Source organism: Sus scrofa, chromosome 7 (genome assembly GCF_054392235.1).
Source record: "Sus scrofa isolate SSC_HxYL_T2T_F1_AM1 chromosome 7, Sscrofa_HxYL_maternal_Yorkshire_Landrace_v2.0, whole genome shotgun sequence".
In the NCBI taxonomy this organism is placed as follows: Eukaryota; Metazoa; Chordata; class Mammalia; order Artiodactyla; family Suidae; genus Sus; species Sus scrofa.
Genome location: NC_139389.1, coordinates 67,138,614 through 67,159,826, shown reverse-complemented (window position 1 = coordinate 67,159,826; position 21,213 = coordinate 67,138,614). Strand labels below are relative to the sequence as shown.

Genomic DNA, 21,213 nt, shown 5'->3' with positions numbered 1-21,213 from the left:
GAACCCTCCCACCTTTCAGCCCTATTTTTGTCCTTTATTCCCTCCTTCCACACTGGGCTTTATCTGTGCTCTCCTTCTTTCTGTTCCCTGAATATGCCATGCCATTGCTCTCCTGATCGTCATATTGCTTTCCTGGTTCTCTCTTCTTCTGGCCAGCTCTTATTCATCCTTCAGTATTTAGCTCTGACATCGCTTCTACTATGAAGCCCTTCCTGGCTCCTCCAGGATGGACTAGGGAGGTGGTCCTCTGTGTTCCCACACTTTGTAGACTTGCTTTCAGCTTTGTATACGTGTACTGAGCCCTTCTCAGGCTCTGTTGTAATTGCCCATTGCCTTAGCTGCATTTTCTACTCTTACCTCCTCCCTTTCAAATCAAACCTGCCTCTTATTATAGAGAAAATTAAAGCAGACATGTAGGACTCTCACTGTCCTTTCCAAGGCCCCAAACCTTTCCCCTCTGCTTGCATCATGTTCTTTTTCTGCCTGTTAGGATTGAGGCTTCTCATACCTCCTTGCACTGGACCCCCTGCTTCTTCCCCTTTTGCGAACTTGCTCTGTCAATTAACCTCTGCCCCTATTGTGATTGCAACTCTTCCCTGGATCTTTCACTTCCCTAGCTTATTGTCAACTTAAACATCCCTCAGCCATAGTTCCCCCTGGACTTCATACCCCACCCGTGTAGTACCCTATCTCTGTTCTCTTCTAAGGCAGGCTTCTTCAGCATTTGCTCTCAGCTTATGAGTTCAGCTATAAATTTAGCTGCTACTCACTGCACTCCCCCTGCCTCCCAGTTACCACCACCATCAGTGTAGTTCTTGCTGGGGGTCACAGGTGACTTGCTGTTGCTGAGTGTATTGAACATTTTTCAGGAGTTACTATCGTGGCTCAGTGGTTAACAAATCCGACTGGGACCCATGAAGTTGTGAGTTTGATCCCTGGCCTTGCTCAGTGGTTTAAGGATCTGGCATTGCTGTGAGCTGTGGTGTAGGTTGCAGACGCGTCTTGGATCCTGCATTGCTGTGGCTCTGTCGTAGGCTGGTGCCTACAGCTCGGATTAGACCTCTAGCCTGGGACCCTCCATATGCCTCAGGTGCGGCTCTGGAAAAAGACCAAAAAAAAAGACACCATTTTGCAGTCCAGCCTTTTTCATGCTGGACCTCTCAGTGGCATCTGCCACACTTGTCTGTTCTCTTCTCCTGGCTTTGGAGACGTCATGCTCTCCTGGTTTTCCTCCTGCCTCATCAGATGCTCCTGCTTATTCTTTATAGACAGCGCTCATCCTCTTCTGACTTTTCATTTATTTTTTTAAACGAGCAATGCATTTACATGATTCATAATTCAAAAAGATGTCCTAAATTTCATAAATTCTAAGATGAACATTTTGGTATTTCTGAAAACATTTTAATGTCTATGTCTTTAAAATTTTGACATCGTATCATTGTAAGTTGGTGGTATTTTTTCTTTCTTTTGGTAAATGAGATAATGATCTACCTTAAAACTGGTAGTGTTTTGGGAGTTCCCATCGTGGCGCAGTGGTTAACAAATCCTACTAGGGACCATGAGGTTGCGGGTTCAATCCCTGGCTTCACTCAGTGGGTAAGGATCTGGTGTTGCCACGAGCTGTGGTGTAGGTTGCAGACGTGGCTTGGATCTGGTGTTGCTATGGCTGTGGCATAGGTTGGCGGCTATAGTCCTGATTAGACCCCTAGCTTGGGAACCTCCATATGCCATGGGAGTGGCGCTAGAAAAGGTAAAAAGACAAAAAACAAACAAACTGGTAATGTTTTGGCTTTGATGATATAAAGATACATAGTAAAAATTCTTCCTCCCTCCCATTCCACATTGATTCAGTTCTTCTGTCCTCCAGGAACCACAATTATTTTTTTCTTGATGTCCCACTAGAGATTTTTTTTGTCTTTTTAGGGCTGCACCTGCAGCATATGGAAGTTCCCAGGCTAGGGCTGGAATCTGAGCTACTGCTGCTGGCCTACACCACAGCCACAGCAACACGGGATCTGAGCTGCGTCTGCAACCTATACAGCAGCTTACAGTGATGCTGGATCCTTCACCCCACTCAGCGAGGCCAGGGATCGAACCTGAATCCTCGAGAATACTAGTGGGATTCTGATGTGCCACAACGGAAACTCCCCTACTAGAGATTCTTTGTGTATATATTACCAGATGCAACTATATATATTTTTTCCCAACTTAAAAGTATTCGTTTTTATTAAGTGTAATTGATATATATTACTTTCAGGTATATAACATAAAGATATTTGTACAACATAATGATTCTTGTATATATTGTGAAATGATCACCACAATAAATCTAGTTGACATCCATTGCCGCATAAGTTGTGGCATTTTTTTTTTTCTTGTGATGAGAACTTTTAATATTTACTCTCTTTACAACTTTCAAATATGCAGTGCAGTGTTATTAAATATAGTCACCATGCTTTACCTCACATTCCCAGCCCCTGCCTCTGGGAACCACCAATTTTTTTTTTTTTTTTTTTTTTTTTTTTTTTTGTCTTTTTAGGGCTGCACTGAAGACGTACGGAAGTTCCCAGGCTAGGGGTCAATTTGAACTGTAGTTTCCAGCCTACACCACAGCTGCAGCAACATGAGATCCGAGCTGCATCTGCCACATACACCATAGCTCACTGCAACATTGTATCCCCAACCCACTGAGTGAGGCCAGGGATCGAACCTGTGTCCTCATGGATGCTACTCAAGTTTGTTACCACTGAGCCATGATGGGAATTCCCTGGGAACCACCAATTTGTTCTCTATCAATGAACTTGGTCTTTTGTTTATTTAAATTTTGTTTTGTTTTAGATTCCACCTGTAAGTGAGATCATACAGTATTTGTCTTTGTCTGTCTGACCTATTTCACTTAGCATAATGCCCTCCAGATCCATCTTATCACAAATGGCAAACTTTCATTCTTTCTATGTCTTGGCTATTACAATGCTACAGTGAACCTTGGTGGGGGGTACATATATCTTTTCAAGTTAGTGTTTTTATTTTTGGATAAATACCAAGAAATGGGATTGCTGGATCTTATGGTAGTTCTATTTTTAATTTTTGAAAGGAATCTCAATACTGCTTTACATAGTGCACCAATTTATATTCCCATCAACAGTGCACAAACGTTCCATTTTTTTCCACATCCTCCAATGTTTGTTATCTTTCTTTCTTTTTTTTATGACCACACCCATGGCGTATGGAGGTTCCTGGGCCAGGGATTGAATCTGAACCATAGCTGCAGCAATGCCAGATCCTTTAATCCCCCGAACAAGGCCAGGGATAGAACCTGTGTCCTCATGGTTGCTAGTCAGATTCGTTTCTACTGAGCCATGACAGGAATTCCATATCTCATCTTTTTGATAATAGCCATTCTAACAGGTGTGAAGTGATACCTCATTGTGGTTTTGCTCTGCATTGCCCTGATGATCAGTGATGTTGAGCATCTTTTCATGTACCTGTTAGCCATCTGTATGTCTATTTCCCTTTTTATTTTGAAAAATTTCAAAGTTACAAAAAGTTTGAAGAACAGTGCAAGGAACTACGATACTTTACCTAGATTCATCAGCTGTTAAGATTTTGTGACATCTGCTTTATCTGTCAGTATTTTATCTGTCTGTAATTTTTTTTTTCAGAATCATTCAAAAGTTAGTAGCAGACAAGACTTTGTATTTCTAAATACTTGGGTGTGTAGCTCCTAAGAACAAAGATAATCTCCTATGTAACCATAACAAGTAAGAAATTTAACATTGAGCAATGATATCTACTATTTAGTCTGTATTCACATTTCTTACTTGTCTTAAAAGTGTCTTTTATAGCTGTGATTTAAAATTCCACAGAGCTCCTGCTGTGGCACAGTGGCACCAGTGGTGTCTCTGCAGCAACTAGGATGCAGGTTCAATTCCCTGGCCTGGCACAGTGGGTTCAAGGATCCTGCATTGCCATGGTTGTGGCATAGGTTGCAGTTGGTTGCTTGGATCTGATCCCTGGCCCCAAAACTCCATGTGGTGCTGCCAAAAAAGAAAAAAAAAAAAAAAAAGAGAATCTGGGATCCGCTAAAGGATCACTCATTGCATTTTGTTGCATGTCTCTTCAGTCTCCTTTAATTTAGTTGAGTCCCTCTACCAGTTTTTATCTTTCATGACATTAACTTTTGTCTTGGAGAATTTCCCACAATCCAGATTTGTCAGATTGTTTTTTGTTGATATTTTTATTTTTATTTTTATTTTTTGTCTTTTAAGGGTCACACTGTGGCATATGGAGGTTCCTAGGCTAGGGGTCAAATCAGAGCTATAGCTGCCGGTCTACACCACAGCCACAGCAATGACAGATCCGAGCCGCATCTGTGACCTACAGCACAACTCACAGCAATGCCGGATCCTTAACCCACTGAGCGAGGCCAGGGACTGAACCTGCATTCTCATGGATACTAGTCATATTCGTTTCTGCTGAGCCATGATGGGAACTCCCCGATTGAAATTTTTGTGTGTGTGTGTCTTTTTGCCATTTCCAGGGCCACTCCCTTGGCATATGGAGATTCCCAGGCTAGGGGTCTAATCGGAGCTGTAGCCGCCAGCCTACACCTGAGCCATAGCAACTCGGGATCCAAGCCATGTCTGCAACCTACACCACAGCTCACGGCAATGCTGGATCCTTAACCCACTGAGCAAGGCCAGGGATTGAACCTGCATCCTTATGGATACTAGTCATATTCGTTTCTGCTGAGCCATGATGGGAACTCCCCGATTGAATTTTTAATAGTTATTTTCAGATTAAACGTTTTGGCAACAATACTGCATAGATGATCTTGTGTCCTTCTATGTGTATCATCATGAGGCACATCATGTCCTTTCATCTCGATATCAGAAATGCTAAGTTTGGTCACTTGGTTGGCCAGATCTTCTCATTATAGAAGTACCTTTTCTCTCTTGTGATTAATAAATAATTTGAGGGTGACATTCAGTTTGTGTTGTGACTCTGCTCTTCCCAGTCACCTTTCATCCAATGGTTTTAGCAGCCGTTGATAATTCTTGCCTGTATCAGTTCTGACATAGGGGTTGCAAAATGATAATTAAAAAAATTATGTCATTCCTTCTATATTAGAACTTTTCTCCCTCACCCGGGAATTTCATATGCTGAAGGACCATCAAAAGAGGAAAAAAAAAAAAAGAAAAAAAAAAAAAGGAACTTTCTTTCCCTCCTCCTTTTCTTTTGTGTATCATCATGGACTTGCTTATTCTTTTCATTTGCTGTGTTATAATATAATACTGACATTAAGCTTTTTTTTTTTCTCCAGCTTTTTCTTTTGAAAACTTTAAAGTTGAAAGAGTAGTACAAGGGACACTCATATAACTTCACCCAGATTCACCAATTGTTAACATTTGCCATTTGCTTTGACTCTGTCTGTATCTGTCCATCCATCATTTATTTTCTGAACTATTCGAAGATTGTTTCAGACATCATGACACTTAACCCCTAAGTACCTGAGCACATATTTTCTAAGAAAAGGGGCATTTTCCTACATGACCTCAATAACATTATCATTACCAAGAAATGTAACATAGGCACAAAATATTATCTAGGGTCTGTATTCAAGTTTCCTCTGATATCCCATTGATTTCCTCTTGAACTAGGATCCAGTCATGTTTACACATCAGTTTTTGTTGCCATGTATCTTTAGTCCCTTTTATTTTAAAGAATCTTTTAATTTTATTTATTTATTTATTTTTTAGCATGTTGGCATTTTTTACATTCCAGGCCAGTTTATAGAATGCTCCATAACTTGGATTTGTCTGATTTTTTCTTTTTTTGGGGGGGAGGTGCACCCACAGCATACAGAAGTTCCCAGGCTAAGGGCAAATCAGAGCTGTAGCCACCAGCCTTCGCCACAGCCACAGCAATGCCAGATCCAAGCCACATCCATGACCTATGCCACAGCTCTCGGCAGCACCAGATACCTAACCCATTGATCGAGGCCAGGGATCAAACTCACATCCTCATGGATACTATTCTGGTTCTTTACTTGCTGAGCCACAACAGGAACTCCTGATTGTTTCTTATGATTAGAAACACGTTAAACATTTTGGGCAGAAATACTACCTAGGTGATGCTGTACTCCTCTGGGTGCCTCACACTGAGGGGCCAGAATTTGATCATCTCGTTAAGGTGGCCTGTCAGCTTTCTTCACAGTGAAAAAAAGAACTTTTTTCACGGATTCGTTTCTGATGAGCCGCGACGGGAACTCCCCTCTTTTGTAATTAGTAAGTCATTTTTGAGGTTCTGACTCTCTTAAAGATTTAGCAGTTATTGATGATCATTATCTGTATCAGCTATTACATTCATGATTGCAAAATTAGGAGATTTTCTAATTCTGTCACTCCTACATTCATAGGTAGCATTCTCCTGCAAAAAGAGCTTTCTTTCTTCCTTCTCCCTTCCCTTTAAAAATAAGATGTCACTTTGGACCCATGGATTATTTTCTAAACTCAGTATGTTATATTACTGCCATTATTTTTTAAAATTACTTAATGAATTTTATTACATTTATAGGTGTTACTGCCATTATTTTTGATGCTCTTAATTATCCTAAATTTGGCTGGTGGTAGCCCCTTCAAACTGGTGTCCTTTTGACATACTCTAATTAATTGAATTCCTGCTTGTTTCTGGCATCACAAGATGTTCTAGGCTAATGTTGCATTTCCTTGTCTTGGCTTGGGATGGGCCACATATTTTCAAAGTCATGAGTTCATATTGATGTCTCCAATTGAAATTCAACATCACAGGACTCTTTCTTACCTTTCTTTTTTTTTTAGGCTGTACCTGTGTCCTATGGAAGTTCCCAGGCTAGGGGTTGAATCGGAGCTGCAGCTGCTGGCCTACACCACAGCCACAGCAATGCCAGTTCCAAGCCTTGTCTGCGACCTACACCACAGCTTGTGGCAACACTGGATCCTTAACCCACCAAGTGGGGCCAGGGATCGAACCCCTGTCCTCGTGGATACTAGCTGGGTTCATTACCATGGAGCCATACGGGAACTCCTCTTTCTTACCTTTCTATGTTCCATATTCTGTCTCCATATCTAATATTGAGAACCCAGGTGGCAACAACATAAACACATTCACTCCCATGTTCTCTGCTGCAGTACAGGTGACACAGGTTCATAATCACCACACTAGGACCAACAGTAACAGTAAACCTGCTAAAATTTCCCATTTCTTTCCAGTTGATTTTGCTTTTTTTTTTGGAGAGTGCATCCGGATTTGAACCATGTTTTTTGCTCTTGAGATATATCCCTCTAAAAGAACACAAAGTGCTGAGATCAAGTCACTTGGCTAGTTTTTTTTCCCTGTGTGATTGTGTTATCAATTTGCTGTGCAAACAGCTTCATTTCTTTTTGTTTATTTCAATTTTACACTTTCATTTCCTGCCTTTTTTTTTTTTTTTTTTTTTTTTTTTTCCTTTTTCTTTTTTGGCTGCCTCGAGACACATGGAGTTCCCAGGCCAGGGATTAGATCTGAGCCCTGGAGTTCCCGTCGTGGCGCAGTGGTTAACGAATCCGACTAGGAACCATGAGGTTGCGGGTTCGGTCCCTGCCCTTGCTCAGTGGGTTAACGATCCGGTGTTGCCGTGAGCTGTGGTGTAGGTTGCAGACGTGGCTCGGATCCTGCGTTGCTGTGGCTCTGGCGTAGGCTGGTGGCCACAGCTCCGATTAGACCCCTAGCCTGGGAACCTCCATATGCCGCGGGAGTGGCCCAAGAAATAGCAAAAAAAGACAAAAAAAAAAAAAAAAAAAAAAAAAAGATCTGAGCCCTGGTTGTGACCAATGCTGCAGCCGCAGCAACACTAGATCCTTAATACATGGTGCTGGGCCTGGGACCGAACCTGCATCCTGGCACTGAAGAGACGCTGCCAATCCTGTTGTGCCACAGCAGGAACTCCTAGGCTTTCATTTCTTTCTGGTATAAGCTTTTTGAGTACGTAAGACATTGTGTGTAGAAAGAATATAAAAGCCTTTAACCCGAGAAGTTTCACTACTCAACTAGCCCTTCCATCATTTAGGTGACCATTTCATTAGTTTCTTGTTTACTCTTCCTTTATTTTTCTTGCCAAAACAACCAAACTTACACACATATTCTTATTTCTCCTTTTTTTACTTAAAAGTAGTGTACTATTCATACTTGTTTTAATTTTTTATTTTATTTTTTCACTTAACAGTATGTCCTAGGAGTTCCTGTTGTGGCTCAGCAGGTTAAGAACCCGACTAGTGTCCATCAGGATTTGGGTTCGGTCCCTGGTCCTGCTCAGTGGGTTAGAGGATTGGGCATTGCTGTGAGCAGTGATGTAGGTTGCAGATGTGGCTTGGATCTGGCGTGGCTGTGGCTGTGGCTTAGGCTGGCAGCTGCAGCTCTGATTGGACCCCTAGCCTGGGAACTTCCATATGCTACAGGTGCAGCCGTAAAAAAGCAAAAACAAACGAAACCCCAGTATGTCCTGGAAGTCATCCTGTAGCAGTTCGTAGAGATCATCTTTATTCTTTTGGAGATCATCTATATAGTACTCCATTGAATGGTGTGCCGTAGTTTACTCAAATGGTTGCATTTAGGTTGCTTCCAACATTTATTATTGCAAAATAGCGTCATGCTGAATAACTTGTATCTGTTGTTTCTTATTTGTGGGTAGATAACATGAACTAGGATTCTGGAGACAAAAAAAATTTTTAGTCTCCTTTCCTCTCCTTTTTTTCTTCACTATGAAAGATAGCATACTATGTAAACTAAGATATGTCTTGCAGTTTTTCAACTACTTGTAATTGTGGAGATCTTTCCATATCAGTATTTTAAAATTTAATTATACTATTTATTTAAGCAGTCCCCTGTTGATAGACAAACCAATTGTTTCCAATTTTTTGGTATTATAAACAATGCCACAATTAATGTAGCTGTGTCAGAGGATCATTTCATGCGTGTCTTGTGCCTGTCTTTTCCATTTGTGGTGGATGTTGTTAGGTTTTTCTATCTGTATTTGATGTTATATCACAAAGGGACCACAAATGTGATAATTGTCAAACTTAATTGGATCCAGAGGAATTTTAGTGAAACTCTAGGAGGGTTTGTTTTTCTTTTAAAGCAAACTTTTAATTGAAATATAACACTTAGGAAAGTACACAAATTGTAATTACATGCTTGAGGAATTTTCACAAAATCAATACCTCTGTGTCTCCCGCACCCAGATCCAGGAACAGACCAGCACCCCAGATGCTTGTGTTCCCTTAAGGGTAATATTATCCTGCCTTCTAACACCATAGATTTGTTTTACTTGATTGAAACATAGAAATCTCAGGAGTTCCCAGGTGGTCTAGTGGTTAAGACTCAGCTCTTTCACTGCTGTTGCCCAGGTTCAATTCCTGCTCTGGGAACTGAGATCCCACATCAAGCCACTGCATGCTGTGGCCAAAAATAAATAAACATAGACATCTCTGCCAAACTTTTAGGTGTTGCATTGCCTTAATGTTTGGCCATAGACCATTTTCTGTTTTTTCATTATATCTTTAGCTATCTACCAAAGTTACTGTTCTAGTAAAATGATCTCATTCACTTCCTTAGCCTTAACTCACCTACCATTATCTTGTGCATGCCTCCACGTAGACCTTCTGCTGAACTCCTGACTCAAATATTTCCAGAGCCTACAAGGCAGCCCTCCCTAGGGGGGTGGGGTATCTGGGGGGTGGGGTCTCACAGCACCTCAGACTCAGAATGCTCATAATACAGCTGCTTTTTTCCCCTGGGACCCTGTGCATCTTCTCAGGGCTGCTTCCCATGATGGGGCTTTCAGTAAACAGCCCCACCATCTACTCAGGGAGTCTTCATGATGCCCCCCCCCCCCCCGCCATGCTTCCAGTCCACTTCGGGGCTCCTTCCACCTTGCCTAAGTGCCTTAAGAATCATATGCTGCCCACCTCAGCCCTCCAGCCTCCTCTCCTGCTACATCCCCGTGCACTCTCTGCTTTGGCCACAGTGGTTTTCTTTCTTGTAAAAGTGTGAGGCTCTTTCCTGTATCTGTGCCTGCTTTCCCCTCTGCCCAGGAGGCTGCCCTGCCTCCGGCAACTCCTCTGTATTCTCCCCTTACAACTTACATTTAATTTCCATGGCTCCCCAGACGAGATCACCTAATATATGCTGTGGATGTTTTTATAGCCATCCTTCCCTTCTGTCTTGTTCACTGCAAAGTTTATTGACTGTTTCATGCCAAGGGCAGGAACCACATCAGTCTTATTCATGCTGTCTCCCCAGTGCCTGGCAGATTATAAATGTTCAAGAAGTGAACACATGACCAAAGGCAAAGGCAGGAGGAGAGCCCAGCTTGTGACTGAGGCCAGGGCTCTGCTGTGCTCAAGGTCAAGAATAGAATTTCTCCTTTCAGAGGTTCCCCTCACACCTCAGTCACTTGACTTACCCTCCCAGGTTCCTTTCCTGCCCTCAGATGGGATTTTCTTTTCTTTTTTCTTTAAAAACTTTTTTTTAATTGTGGTTGATTTACAATGGTCTGTCAAGGGATTTTTCTGAAGGTAGATTTTATGCCTGAAGGCAGAGGGTGGGCGTCCCCGGAAGGATGTAGCTGGTGGAATGGTGGCTCTGTGAGGTGGGCGCTGCCTCCGGGAATGTCAGACGGCTCCTGCCTCAGGGAGTTTCCAGCCTGGCTGGGGCTGAGAGAGGGACTGGGTTGGGTAGGCCATGATCCTCAACCTTCTCTCATTCTTTCTTTCCAGTTTAGGGCAAAGAGCCGTGGATAGGCTGCTGGGCCAGCTGGTACCATCATGGCAGGTAAGGAGAGGGTGGGCCATGTGGGTAGGAATGACAGTGAACATAGGGTGGGTCCCTTTATGCTCCCTAGTTTTTAGAAGTCAGGTTCTTTCTGTCCTGCCCTCAGATTTCCCCTGGCTCCCCACCGAGGCCTGTCTGTCTGAGACCCTCACTTTCTAGCCCTGTGTCAGGCCCCTGACCTTGGGGCCTGAGGATAGAGCATCCTGATGCCTGGTCCTACTGTCCATTTGACTGAGCAGCTCAGACCTTGTCACCATACTCTCTAATGTTCCGAGGTCTTTTCCTTCTGGTTTTTGAGTTGTATGGCTTCCAAAGGCTCAGAGCTGGAGGGACCTTTAGGGACTCTCTAGTTTGACACCTACCCCACTGGATAAACTGAGGTCTGGAGGGGACTCACCAAGAGCATGAATGTTGGAGTAGAGGATGGAACCCATGTCTCCAGACTCATCATCCCACTTCCTCAGCCTAGAACTGGCCTCCCTGCTGAAGAGGGTGCCACACCCCTGATGGACAGTGTTTACTATTTTTATTCTTCTGAGAGACAGTGACACTGCCTCAGGGATATTTTGGGAGACCCAAGGAAGCAGGGGCACCTGGGTGAGGAGAGCAAAGTGGCCTATGGCCACAGGGGCAAGAGTGCAGCCCAGGCTGGGGAAAGAATGATCATATTGGATTGTCGGGAGGGGAACATTCAAGGTGATACTATGTGATGTGCCTTGTCCACAGAGAAAGTGAACAACTTCCCACCGTTGCCCAAATTCATCCCGCTCAAGCCATGTTTCTACCAAGACTTTGAGGCAGATATCCCTCCCCAGCATCTCAGCATGACCAAGCGCCTCTACTACCTCTGGATGTGTGAGTGCTGTGGGGTAGGCGTGGGGTGGGCCAGAGCTGGCGGGAGGGATAGGGGGAAGGCTGATGGGTGCTGGCATTGGGATGGGGTGTCCCCAGGCCCAGTGTCCTTTAGCCCCGCTTGTAGTATCTGCATGGGCCAGTGAGCCTTTTCCTGCCAGACTCCTGCAGGCTCCTCTCCAGGGCCAGCTCCCCAGCTGGGCCTCAGTTTCCCTCAACCCCCCATCTAGGCCTCTTCCGGTCGCCCTCACACAGAGCACATGGGTAGGGTCTGTCATGGTGTAATTGCTCACTCTTCCTCTCCCTTCGCCTTCCCATTGGAGTGGTTTTCCAGGGAACCTCTTGAGACTGCCTCAGGATTCTGGGTTTGGCGAGAAATCCCCTCTCTCACAGCCTCATTTTTCCTTGCTTTCTCTGGAAGATTTCTCAGAAAGATTATTCAACTGGGAATTAGGAAATACTGGAGCAAGCCTTGCTGGTCACTTCTCAAGTATCTGGTTCCTCATTTGTAGGAGAAGGTATTGGCTCAGTGATTGCTGTGGTCCCATGTAGCTCTGTTAAGAGTCTAGAGTTCTAATGTTCTAAGATTTTGAGGTTGAGAATTTAAAGTCTCCAGTTTCTGATGGTCTGTGGCAGGTTGGTGGGGAAAGTGTCATCTTAGGGAGCTGGGGCTTGGCTGTACTCAGGCTGGTCACAGGTGCCTCTTAGGCATGTGCAAGGAGGCAGGCTGGCTGTCCTGTGCAGTACTGGTCCCAAGGAGCCCCAGATGCTTGCAGTGTGACCCCAGCCAGGGTCTGCCACGTGTGATGTCACCTGGAGCCAGGGTTGCGCTCACCTGGGGAGATGATTGATGGACCAGGAAGGGGTGGGGAATGCCATCTTTGCAGTGGGTCCTTCATAAAATGCTAGAAAGAATAGATGGACTCAGTGCCGAGTCCCAATTTGGCTTTTGGGTGGAGAAGGGAGTTTTCCCCATATAACACAAAAAAAGGAAGGGATGGGGCAGGAGTGTGTAGGTCTGTAGATGTTGGGAAAAAAAATGAGAAGGTTGCTTCTGGTGGCTCCCATTTTTTCCTGTCATATATGCTGTAGAAGTGGGGATAAGAACTTTGAGGAGAGTGGGATTAGAATGAGAGCACTTTGTGGATAGAGGGTGAGGACCCTATCAAAAGAAACATGACCACTAAGATTTCTGGGTCATGCACAGGGTCCACTTGAGGTTGGCTGCCATGAATTTATAGTCTCTATGGGGCTAGTTTTTTTCCTAGCAACATTCAGTTCACATACAGATAGGAGATGTGTTCATCCAGCATGAGTGTGACCAGAAGAAAAGGCAGGGAAGGGAATAAGAAAATGAGTGTAATGGGAGTTCTTTTGTGGCACAGTGGGTTAAGGATCCAGTGTTGTCACTGCAGTGGCCTTGGTCACTACTCTGTTTTGGGCTCAATCTCCGGCCCAGGAACATCCACATGTGGTGGGTGTGGCCAAAAAAAAAAAAAAGGAGTTCCTATTGTAGCTCATGGGGTTAAGAACCCAATGTAGTCTCCATGAGGATGTGATTTCGATCTCTCGCCTCACTCAGTGGGTTAAGGATCTGGCTTTGGCACAAGCTATGGCATAGGTTGCAAATGCAGCTTGGCTCTGGCATTTCTGGGACTGTGGCTTAGACCTGCAGCTGCAGCTTTGGTTCAGCTCCTAACCTGGGAACTTCCATATGCTGTAGGCATGGCTGCAAAAAGAAAATAAAATGAATGGAATAGATTATAAATCAAAGCTGGATAAAGAGGGAAGTAGAGATGGAAAAAAGCTGATGGCTAGAGAGAGAGTAGCCAGGTCAATGGATGTTTGTGCCAAAGAGGTAGTAGAATAATTATGGCAGAGGAATTAGGTCAAATGAGCTGGAGAGAGGTAGGGCTGGGAAGAGAGATGTAAACCAATATAAAAAGAAGTTAATGTCTGTTCTATGTAAAGAGCAAAAAAAAAAAAAATCAGAACACCAAGGTTCTAGGAAATTTGGAGGGAATAAAGGGAGATGGAGGAAACACAGCTGCAACTGACAGAAATGATTATTCTTGTTGTGAGGGGGCCTGAGATGGGTGTACCTGCACAGGTGACAGCATTGTCAGGCCAGACTTGGGGAGCACTAGCTCTGGGCTCTGGGAACACTGCCTCTGAGAAGATCTCATCCAGGAGCTGGATTTAAGAGCTATAAATATCTTCCTAAGTCCTCACCAGGTGCCTGCCGGATGCTTTGCTCCCAAGGAAATATATATAACCCTTGAGATGCTTAAGGATTCTATTCAGAAGCCAAGGCCATAGATGCCTGGCTGTTTGAGGCCAAGATTAAGCCTTCCTTCCTTTGTTTATTCAGCAAGTCTTAGTGGAACCTTAAAGGGACTCAGTCTAATGTTCGAGGAAGGGAGCATCCTTAATGTCAGATGACCTGGGTATGTGTTGGTGCTGGCATCAGATGAGGAGACTCGAAGTCCCTGCTGGTTATGACTCAGTGATACAGATATTTGGAGGTTGAGCTAGATTATGTGGACACAGAGGAGAGGGAGCCTGGGTCTTGCTCTTGGGGAGCTTCTAGTTTGGTTGATGGGATTTGTACTTGGGGACATATGAGAGCAGCCCAAGTCTGCAGGAGGTTGGAGGGATAGGAGTTGAGTAAGGCTGCAGAAGTGAAAGAAGGAGAATGGAGGAGGTGGCATGATAGTTGTCTAAGAAATGGATTAAAGAAAGACTGAGATCCCAGCCAGTGGTGCTGCCCTATTGAAATGCAGGGCAGATGTAAAATGGCTTACAGAGACGTTTCCACAAGGCCTTTTACTTTCCCCTTTTCCTGCCCTACCTTGTAAGAGAAGATGGATGATGGGTTTCCTGTGCCTTGGATTTGACAATTGCTGTGGATCTGGGGGGGTCAAGGGCTGAGGCCATTCTTATAAGGAGAAGAGCATTTCTGCCACGCTGAGGCTTTGGGGCCCTGCAGAAGGGCTTGCTGGGCCGAGGCTCTAGGTTCCTGTTCTGGAGACTCTTTGTTCTCTAGATTTCTCAGATCCCCAGGAATGGGTGTAGGGAGGGGGTTGGTCTAAGCTCCTAGTTTTCTTTCTTACATTCTGTACTCCCTCTGTGTGTGTATGTGTATGTATGTCTTGTGTATCTGTGTGTGTATTCACTGATGTGGCCTGTGTGTTTGAATCCGTATAAGTGTGGTTTGTGTGTGTGTTTGTGTGTATCTGCATCTTTCTGTGCTTGTGCTGATTGCCTGTGTTTGATTGTGGGTCTGTGATGAGGTATGTCTTTGTGTGTCCATGTCTGGGTGCTCGTGTATTTCTGCATGGGCCTTGGTGTCTGTATGTGTGTCTGGTGTCTGTCTCTGTGTGTGCATGTACTCCTGGGTCTGCAGTGAATAGCGTCACGCTGGCCGTGAACCTGGTGGGCTGTCTCGCGTGGCTGATCGGAGGCGGGGGAGCCACCAACTTTGGCCTCGCCTTTCTCTGGCTCATCCTCTTCACACCCTGCTCCTACGTCTGCTGGTTTCGGCCCATTTACAAGGCCTTCAAGTAAGTGATTGATGTTAAACCCCAGCTCCTAACCCTGTCTCTTTGCCCATCTCCCCTGTTTATTCTTTATATATTTTCCTCACTCTTTTTTTTTTGCTTTTTAGGGCCACACCTGCAGCATATGGAGGTTCCCCGGCTAGGGGTTGAATTACAGGTAGAACTGCTGGCCTATACCACAGCCACAGCAATGCAGGATCCTAGCTGAGTCTGCCAACTACACCACAGCCCGTGGCAACACTGGATCATTAATGCACTGAGCAAGGCCAGGTATTGAACCTGCATCCTCATGGATGCTAGTCAGATTCGTTAACTGCTGAGCCATGACGGGAACTCCAGGGCATCTATCTTGATGGAGCTGCCCATCCTTGTAACATGGGGCTAGCTGCTTTGGTGCCAAATCAACTGTATCTATCCATGTGCCACTGACACTATTTATATGCTTAATGAGGTCATCCAACTCTGTGCCAAAGGGACTACCCACCCATCTAACAGTGGGACTAGCTTTCTTGGTGCCAGTGGAGGTCTACTTTGTGTCAAATGGGATTTTCAAGTCTTTGTGCCAATGGGACAACAAGGCTGTCTGTCTTGGTGGTGCCAGTGGAGTATCCATCCAGTGGGGCCTCAGATATCTTTGCTGGTCAGATCTGTCCATCTATGTGCCAGTTAGAGTATAATCTTGGTGCCAGTAGGGTGTCCATTCTTATGCCAATGGCACTTTCTGTCTTATTGGACCATCCACCCATGTACCAGTGGAACTAGATGTCTTGGTGCCAGAAGGGTTGTCCAACCCTTTGACCATGGTCATCTATTCCTGCCACAATGGACCCAGCTATTTCTGTGCCATTGGGGCCAACCATTCATGTACCAGTGAGTGGTCCATTCATGAGATCTCTCCCTATGAAATGTTGTACCCATAGGCCTCACATGTGGAAACTTGCAGTGATCCATGGGTAAATGCTGTCCCATTTTGGCCTTTCAATTAAGACTTTTAAATGTCTTCTGTCCGTTGTGTACTCACTTAAACTTGGAGAGGCTTGGACATCTTGAAGGCAGGGAAGCCCTGGCCGTCTGCCCAGGTGACAGGAGTCATCTCCTCTGTTTCAGGACTGACAGCTCCTTCAGCTTCATGGCATTCTTCTTCACCTTCATGGCCCAGCTGGTCATCAGCATCATCCAGGCTGTGGGCATCCCAGGCTGGGGTGTCTGGTAAGAGACTAGGGTGTTGCGGACTGATCCAGGGCTGTCATGGGTGGCCCTGGGATGTGTCCATTGCTACTTCTGGTGTGCTAAGCTGCCTATCCTCTGGGGACACCATGAGTTATTGGAAGTGTAAAAGAATCCAAGATAGTTTAGTAGATATGGCCATAGCATCAGAGGGGAAGGAGAACCAGCATCGTGAGATAACCTGAGGGAAGGAAGCTTTATGTCTCAGGAGCTTGTTTCCTGAGCCAAGGGTTCTTCATGAGCCCCTGACACAGGGCCTTTGCATCCAATGATATGGTCTCTCCCTGTGACAATGAGATGGTCCCTCACCTGTAGTGGGGTGGCTCCTGGATACCCCTCACCCTGCCAGGCAGCCCCACAGCTGTCCTCTTTCTGCAGCGGCTGGATTGCCACCATCTCCTTCTTCGGAACGAATGTTGGCTCAGCAGTGGTGATGCTTATTCCCACCATCATGTTCACAGTTATGGCTGTCTTTTCCTTCATTGCCCTCAGCATGGTATGTGGTCACCTCAAGGGTCAGAGGGTGGCATTGGGAAGGGACTGTGGTTGGTAACAACCCGTCTTCCAAGTTATAGGAAGACCCAGAGGTCTTCTAAGGGATTCACTTTGGAACGGCTTTGGTGGACTCTGCTCCCCGTGCATAGGGAATGGGTGGGAGGGAGGATTGGCTTTTGCAGTGACTTGTTTCTGGCTCCCATGTCTTTCCTGGGTGGGCTGCTTCTTCCCTTTGATTAACGCTTCTTTGTGCTCCTCTTGCTGCAGGTTCATAAATTCTACCGAGGCAGTGGGGGGAGTTTCAGCAAAGCTCAGGAGGAGTGGACCACGGGGGCGTGGAAGAACCCACACGTGCAGCAGGCAGCTCAGAATGCAGCCATGGGGGCGGCGCAGGGTGCCATGAACCAGCCGCAGACTCAGTATTCCACCACCCCCAACTACACGTACTCCAATGAGATGTGAACCAACTGAGCCTACTGGGAGCTGGCTAGGGGCCTGTGGGACAGGGGCTCAAGCCACACGGTCTGTTGTGGTGACCAAGCAGGGTTCCCCCTTCCCTTTTTCTCCTTCCTGACTTTGTACAAAGAATCAGAGTTATATATATATATATATATGTATATGTATATTCTCCCCCTCCCCCACCCCGCCGCCACACCCTTTGGATTCTGCTCTCAGCACTCTGAGAGCTGTGGGCTGCACGTGGACCTGTCCCGTGCAGTGGTAGTTGTGTCTTTGTTCCCTTGTGAATAGTGTGTAGTGGAGGTCTCTGTTGTTGTGGTGCTAGATGTGTGTTTAGAACTAAACCAGCCCCCCATCCTCCACCAGGCTGCCCCCTCTGACCTTCGCCCATAGCAGAAAGCCTGGCCACTCCCAAGGGTTATGAGCTGAAACTGTTTCCACTTTTGGTCTTACTGGGAAGCAACAATATTTAGTACTCATGGGGCTGGTAGGTGGAAGGGTGGGGACCTGCAGGGGATCTTCCCTTGCTCCTTCCTGTCTGGCTTTCCCCACCCTAACCTCCTTCCCCTGTTCTCCTTTCCTGCTGTCAGATTCCTAAGGTCTCTTCTCCCACCCAGGTCTCTCTCTTCCCCATGTAGCTTTTCTTTGTCTCTCCAAGGCTGAGTGTCCCAGTTGTATCTGCTCCTGAGACTGAGACCATTCCTAGATCAAGGAAGCAGATGGGAACTGAGTCTTAGCCCTGATGTGGAAGGGCACAGAGCTGGAGGTGCAGTACCTGACTCCCAGGGAATGGAAATGCAAGGCAGGATCCTCTCTTCCCGGCCTTGCCTTCCCCTCCCCTTCCCAGAGCCCCCTTGAGCTCCTCTGCCTGTGTCCCTCCCCATACTCTTGGCTGCTTTGGCCTGATTCTCCTACCCTCTGCCTACTGTGTACTAGGTGGCATCTGCCATTCATGAGGGCAGATTCCACTGCCTTCCCTGAAGAGCTAAATAGTGTCTAGGCAATTTTCAGATGTAAAAATACTGCTGGAGCAGAGGGTATATAAATAATTACTGGTTCCTGGGTGATGTCTGGTTGGCCCAAGGCCACTAGGCAGGTGCTAGGTGTCTCTAAATGACCAGTGGTTTTCTGGAAGCAATCGCTGTTCTGTTTGGGTTTGATAGAAAGGACAGGCTCAGAGGGCTGGGCTGGGAGGGAAGATCAGAGGAGAAGGCAGGCAGGGCCCTGTGGGAGGGGATCATGTGTCCCTTGACCCCAGCTTTCTCTTCGTCATAGGGCAGTTCTGGGCACTTGAGCTCAAGGCCCAGGAAGAAGCCAGGCCCAATCCTACATGCAAGGACAATGATGGCAATGGGATTTCAGGTTAGGTGGGGTGGGAGGGGAGGCACTCTGGCTCTTGTTTTTCTTTTTTTTTTTTTCTCTTTTTTTAAATCAGATCAAGATCCCTTGCTCCCCTCTGCCTACCAGACTTGGTTCTTGGCCCTTCCTCCCCCTGTCAGAACTTCCTTTCCCTCCCAGGACAGTGATTGCAGGCCTATGGGGCTGTTCTATTCCAGGCATTGTGAGAATATTGCTGGTAGAGGCACTGGCTCTTTCAGAGACCTGGAGGGGAGTGGGATCTCATGCAAGGAGCAACTGCTCATTTCTCACTCACTGCCCCCACCTCCTACCTGGGCTACTTGGCTTGAAAAACCAAACACTACCTGGCCACTTTGGGTGGCTCCAGCTTAGAACACAACACCTGGATTTCCAGGTGCCATCCTGAACTTTGAGCTCCAGATACTTTGTTTTCTTATACAGGGAGCCAGGGCCTCTGGGAAGTTCTCTTCCTAATGGTCAGAGTGTGATTGACTCTTTACTCACTACCACTCTCTCTCTGGAAAGCACAGCCCCAGGTACCTAAAAAGAGACCCTAGGTCTAGGTTCTTCCTCCCCTTTCTTCTTCCCTAGCCCAGACCTCTGGCTACCTTTATCTCAGTCTCTTTGGTAGCTCCAAGAGTCCTGTGGTCCAGCTGCCAGCCCAGCATCCTTGAAATGTTGGATGCTCTCTCCAATCAATTTCCTGTCCTACCTGCCTTTCCTCTTTCCTGGCTCAGACCTATATGGCCATGATCTGGTTCTGCCCTTGGGAAAACCTGCTACCTGTGGGCAGCCCAGCTTGTCCAGGTTCTGGGATGCTGCATCTCCTGGCAACTATGCATTTTCCTGGGAAGGGAACCAATATGAGAAGTGGGGCTGGGCACAGATTCATCTCTGCTGGATGGCCTGGCATGAGGGTGGAGGAAGGCCCCGAGAATCCTCAGATCTGTGGCCAGCCAGTGACCTGCTTTTGCGTTCTGCTGGTGCCCATTGCCCTTCTTTGTTTCTGGGAGACACAGACCATTCTCCATCTGGCAGTTGATCTGCTGAGCCAATGTATCTGTCTGTGATAACTGAGTGAACCATAATAAAGGGGAACATTTGGCCCTCTGTGTCCTGCTGTGTCATGTGTCTTCATGTGGCCCCATGTGGAGCCTCAACATAGGCTGTGGGGCATATAGGTAGAGTGTGTCAAGGGGGTCTGTGGCCAAAGTTCACACACCTCTGTGAGGTTCTTTCGCTGAGGCAGTCTTGAAGTTGCCATAGAGGCCTTCTGCCTTTTAGAAGGAGGAGTTCCCTGAGTCAGATGTAGAAGGCTGGATCAGTGGGTGAGGGGTGGTTTGGGCCAGACTGTCACTGTAGGCAAGGGCAGGGGTAGAGCACAGAGGTCCCCACCTCCACTCTCATCGAAGGAGATCAGCAACTGATTGAGCAGCCTCAAGGAACATAAGGGGATCCGGAGGCCTGTGGATGCTGGAGAATGAAGACAGGGAAGTGTAGCCAACATACACTTTCTGCTGCTTTCCTTTTGCCAATGCTGTGTCCCCCACGTGGAGGGCTGTTCTGGCACTCCATCCAAGCTCCTGGTATCTTTCAAGATCCACCTTGGGTGGCTCCTCTGAGAGGACTTCGCTGCCTCTAGCTGTTACTTAGGTCCCTCTGCTTCCTCATAGACCTCATTCTGTACAAAATTCCCTGTTTGTCTCAAGAGCAGGGAAGAGTCTGATTTATCTCTATCCTGTGCACTTAAAACATATAAGAGGCTCAGTAAATATTAAGTGCCTCAGTGGTGAGAGCATGAGATTGGGGGTGGGGAGTGAGGAGGTCAGGTAATCAGGCTAGACCCAGGAGAGAGCACAGGAAATAACGAACCTGGCAGTAAGGGGTCCCCCGCAGCACTCTCCCAAGTGGACTACAGCTCCCAGAAGGCTGCGCGTTCGCGTAGGCTGCCAGCGGCTCTGGAAACGTTGCGTGCAGCCAGAATCAGCGGGAGGAGCGGCCGAGGTATCGCGGTATTTGGGGGCTGCCCCCGAGACACGCCTGCCGCGGGTGAGGAGTCAAGTGGGTCGTGGGGTTTGGTTTCTCGCACTGGGGCGGGAGAGAGGCTGGAGTAGCTTCGTTGGTGACCTTGGTTCCGTGCCTGTGTGTGTCTGCTCACTTTCCGTGCGCGTGCGCTGCGGGTCTGCGGCTGTGTGTGTGTGTGTGTGTAGGGGCTGTGGAGCTTGTGGCGCCGGAGCGTTAGGAATCCCTTTGCATCTCTGTCCTGAGGTGGGGGGTTTATATCTTCGCCCCCACGCTTTTTGCAACTCTGCGATTGCCTAGTGCCATTTAATCTAGCTTAAAAGGTGGCCCTGTCAGTTCCCCACATTTGCCGCTTGCCTTAAAAAAACAAAAAACAAAACCCGCTATCCTG

At 46.6% G+C, this 21,213-nt stretch overlaps 2 protein-coding genes across 31 annotated transcripts in view; both read left to right on the top strand.

Moving 5' to 3' along the window:
• The window catches only part of SCAMP5 (secretory carrier membrane protein 5), a 58,285-nt gene extending 38,373 nt beyond the window's left edge, over positions 1–19,912 (top strand). For 6 of the 12 annotated variants that reach the window (XM_084968831.1, XM_084968836.1, XM_084968834.1 and 3 more), the window contains 7 exons: positions 9,258–9,302; positions 10,794–10,848; positions 11,575–11,703; positions 15,107–15,263; positions 16,368–16,469; positions 16,866–16,983; positions 17,250–19,912. In XM_084968831.1, the coding sequence (XP_084824957.1) occupies positions 10,842–10,848; positions 11,575–11,703; positions 15,107–15,263; positions 16,368–16,469; positions 16,866–16,983; positions 17,250–17,444 (708 nt within the window). In that variant the 5' untranslated portion in view covers positions 9,258–9,302; positions 10,794–10,841 and the 3' untranslated portion in view covers positions 17,445–19,912. Of the gene's footprint in view, positions 1–3,662; positions 3,762–9,257; positions 9,303–10,793; positions 10,849–11,574; positions 11,704–14,908; positions 15,264–16,367; positions 16,470–16,865; positions 16,984–17,249 lie in introns of all 12 variants that reach the window. The other 6 variants (XM_084968838.1, XM_084968837.1, XM_084968833.1 and 3 more) reach the window with 5 other exon arrangements.
• An 899-nt stretch (positions 19,913–20,811) lies between these two features.
• The window catches only part of PPCDC (phosphopantothenoylcysteine decarboxylase), an 83,035-nt gene continuing 82,633 nt past the window's right edge, over positions 20,812–21,213 (top strand). For 18 of the 19 annotated variants that reach the window (XR_014808909.1, XR_014808901.1, XR_014808904.1 and 15 more), the window contains exon 1: positions 20,812–20,849. The gene's annotated coding sequence lies outside the window, so the exon portion shown is untranslated. The remainder of the gene's footprint in view (positions 20,850–21,213) is intronic. The other variant, NM_001243368.1, reaches the window with a different exon arrangement.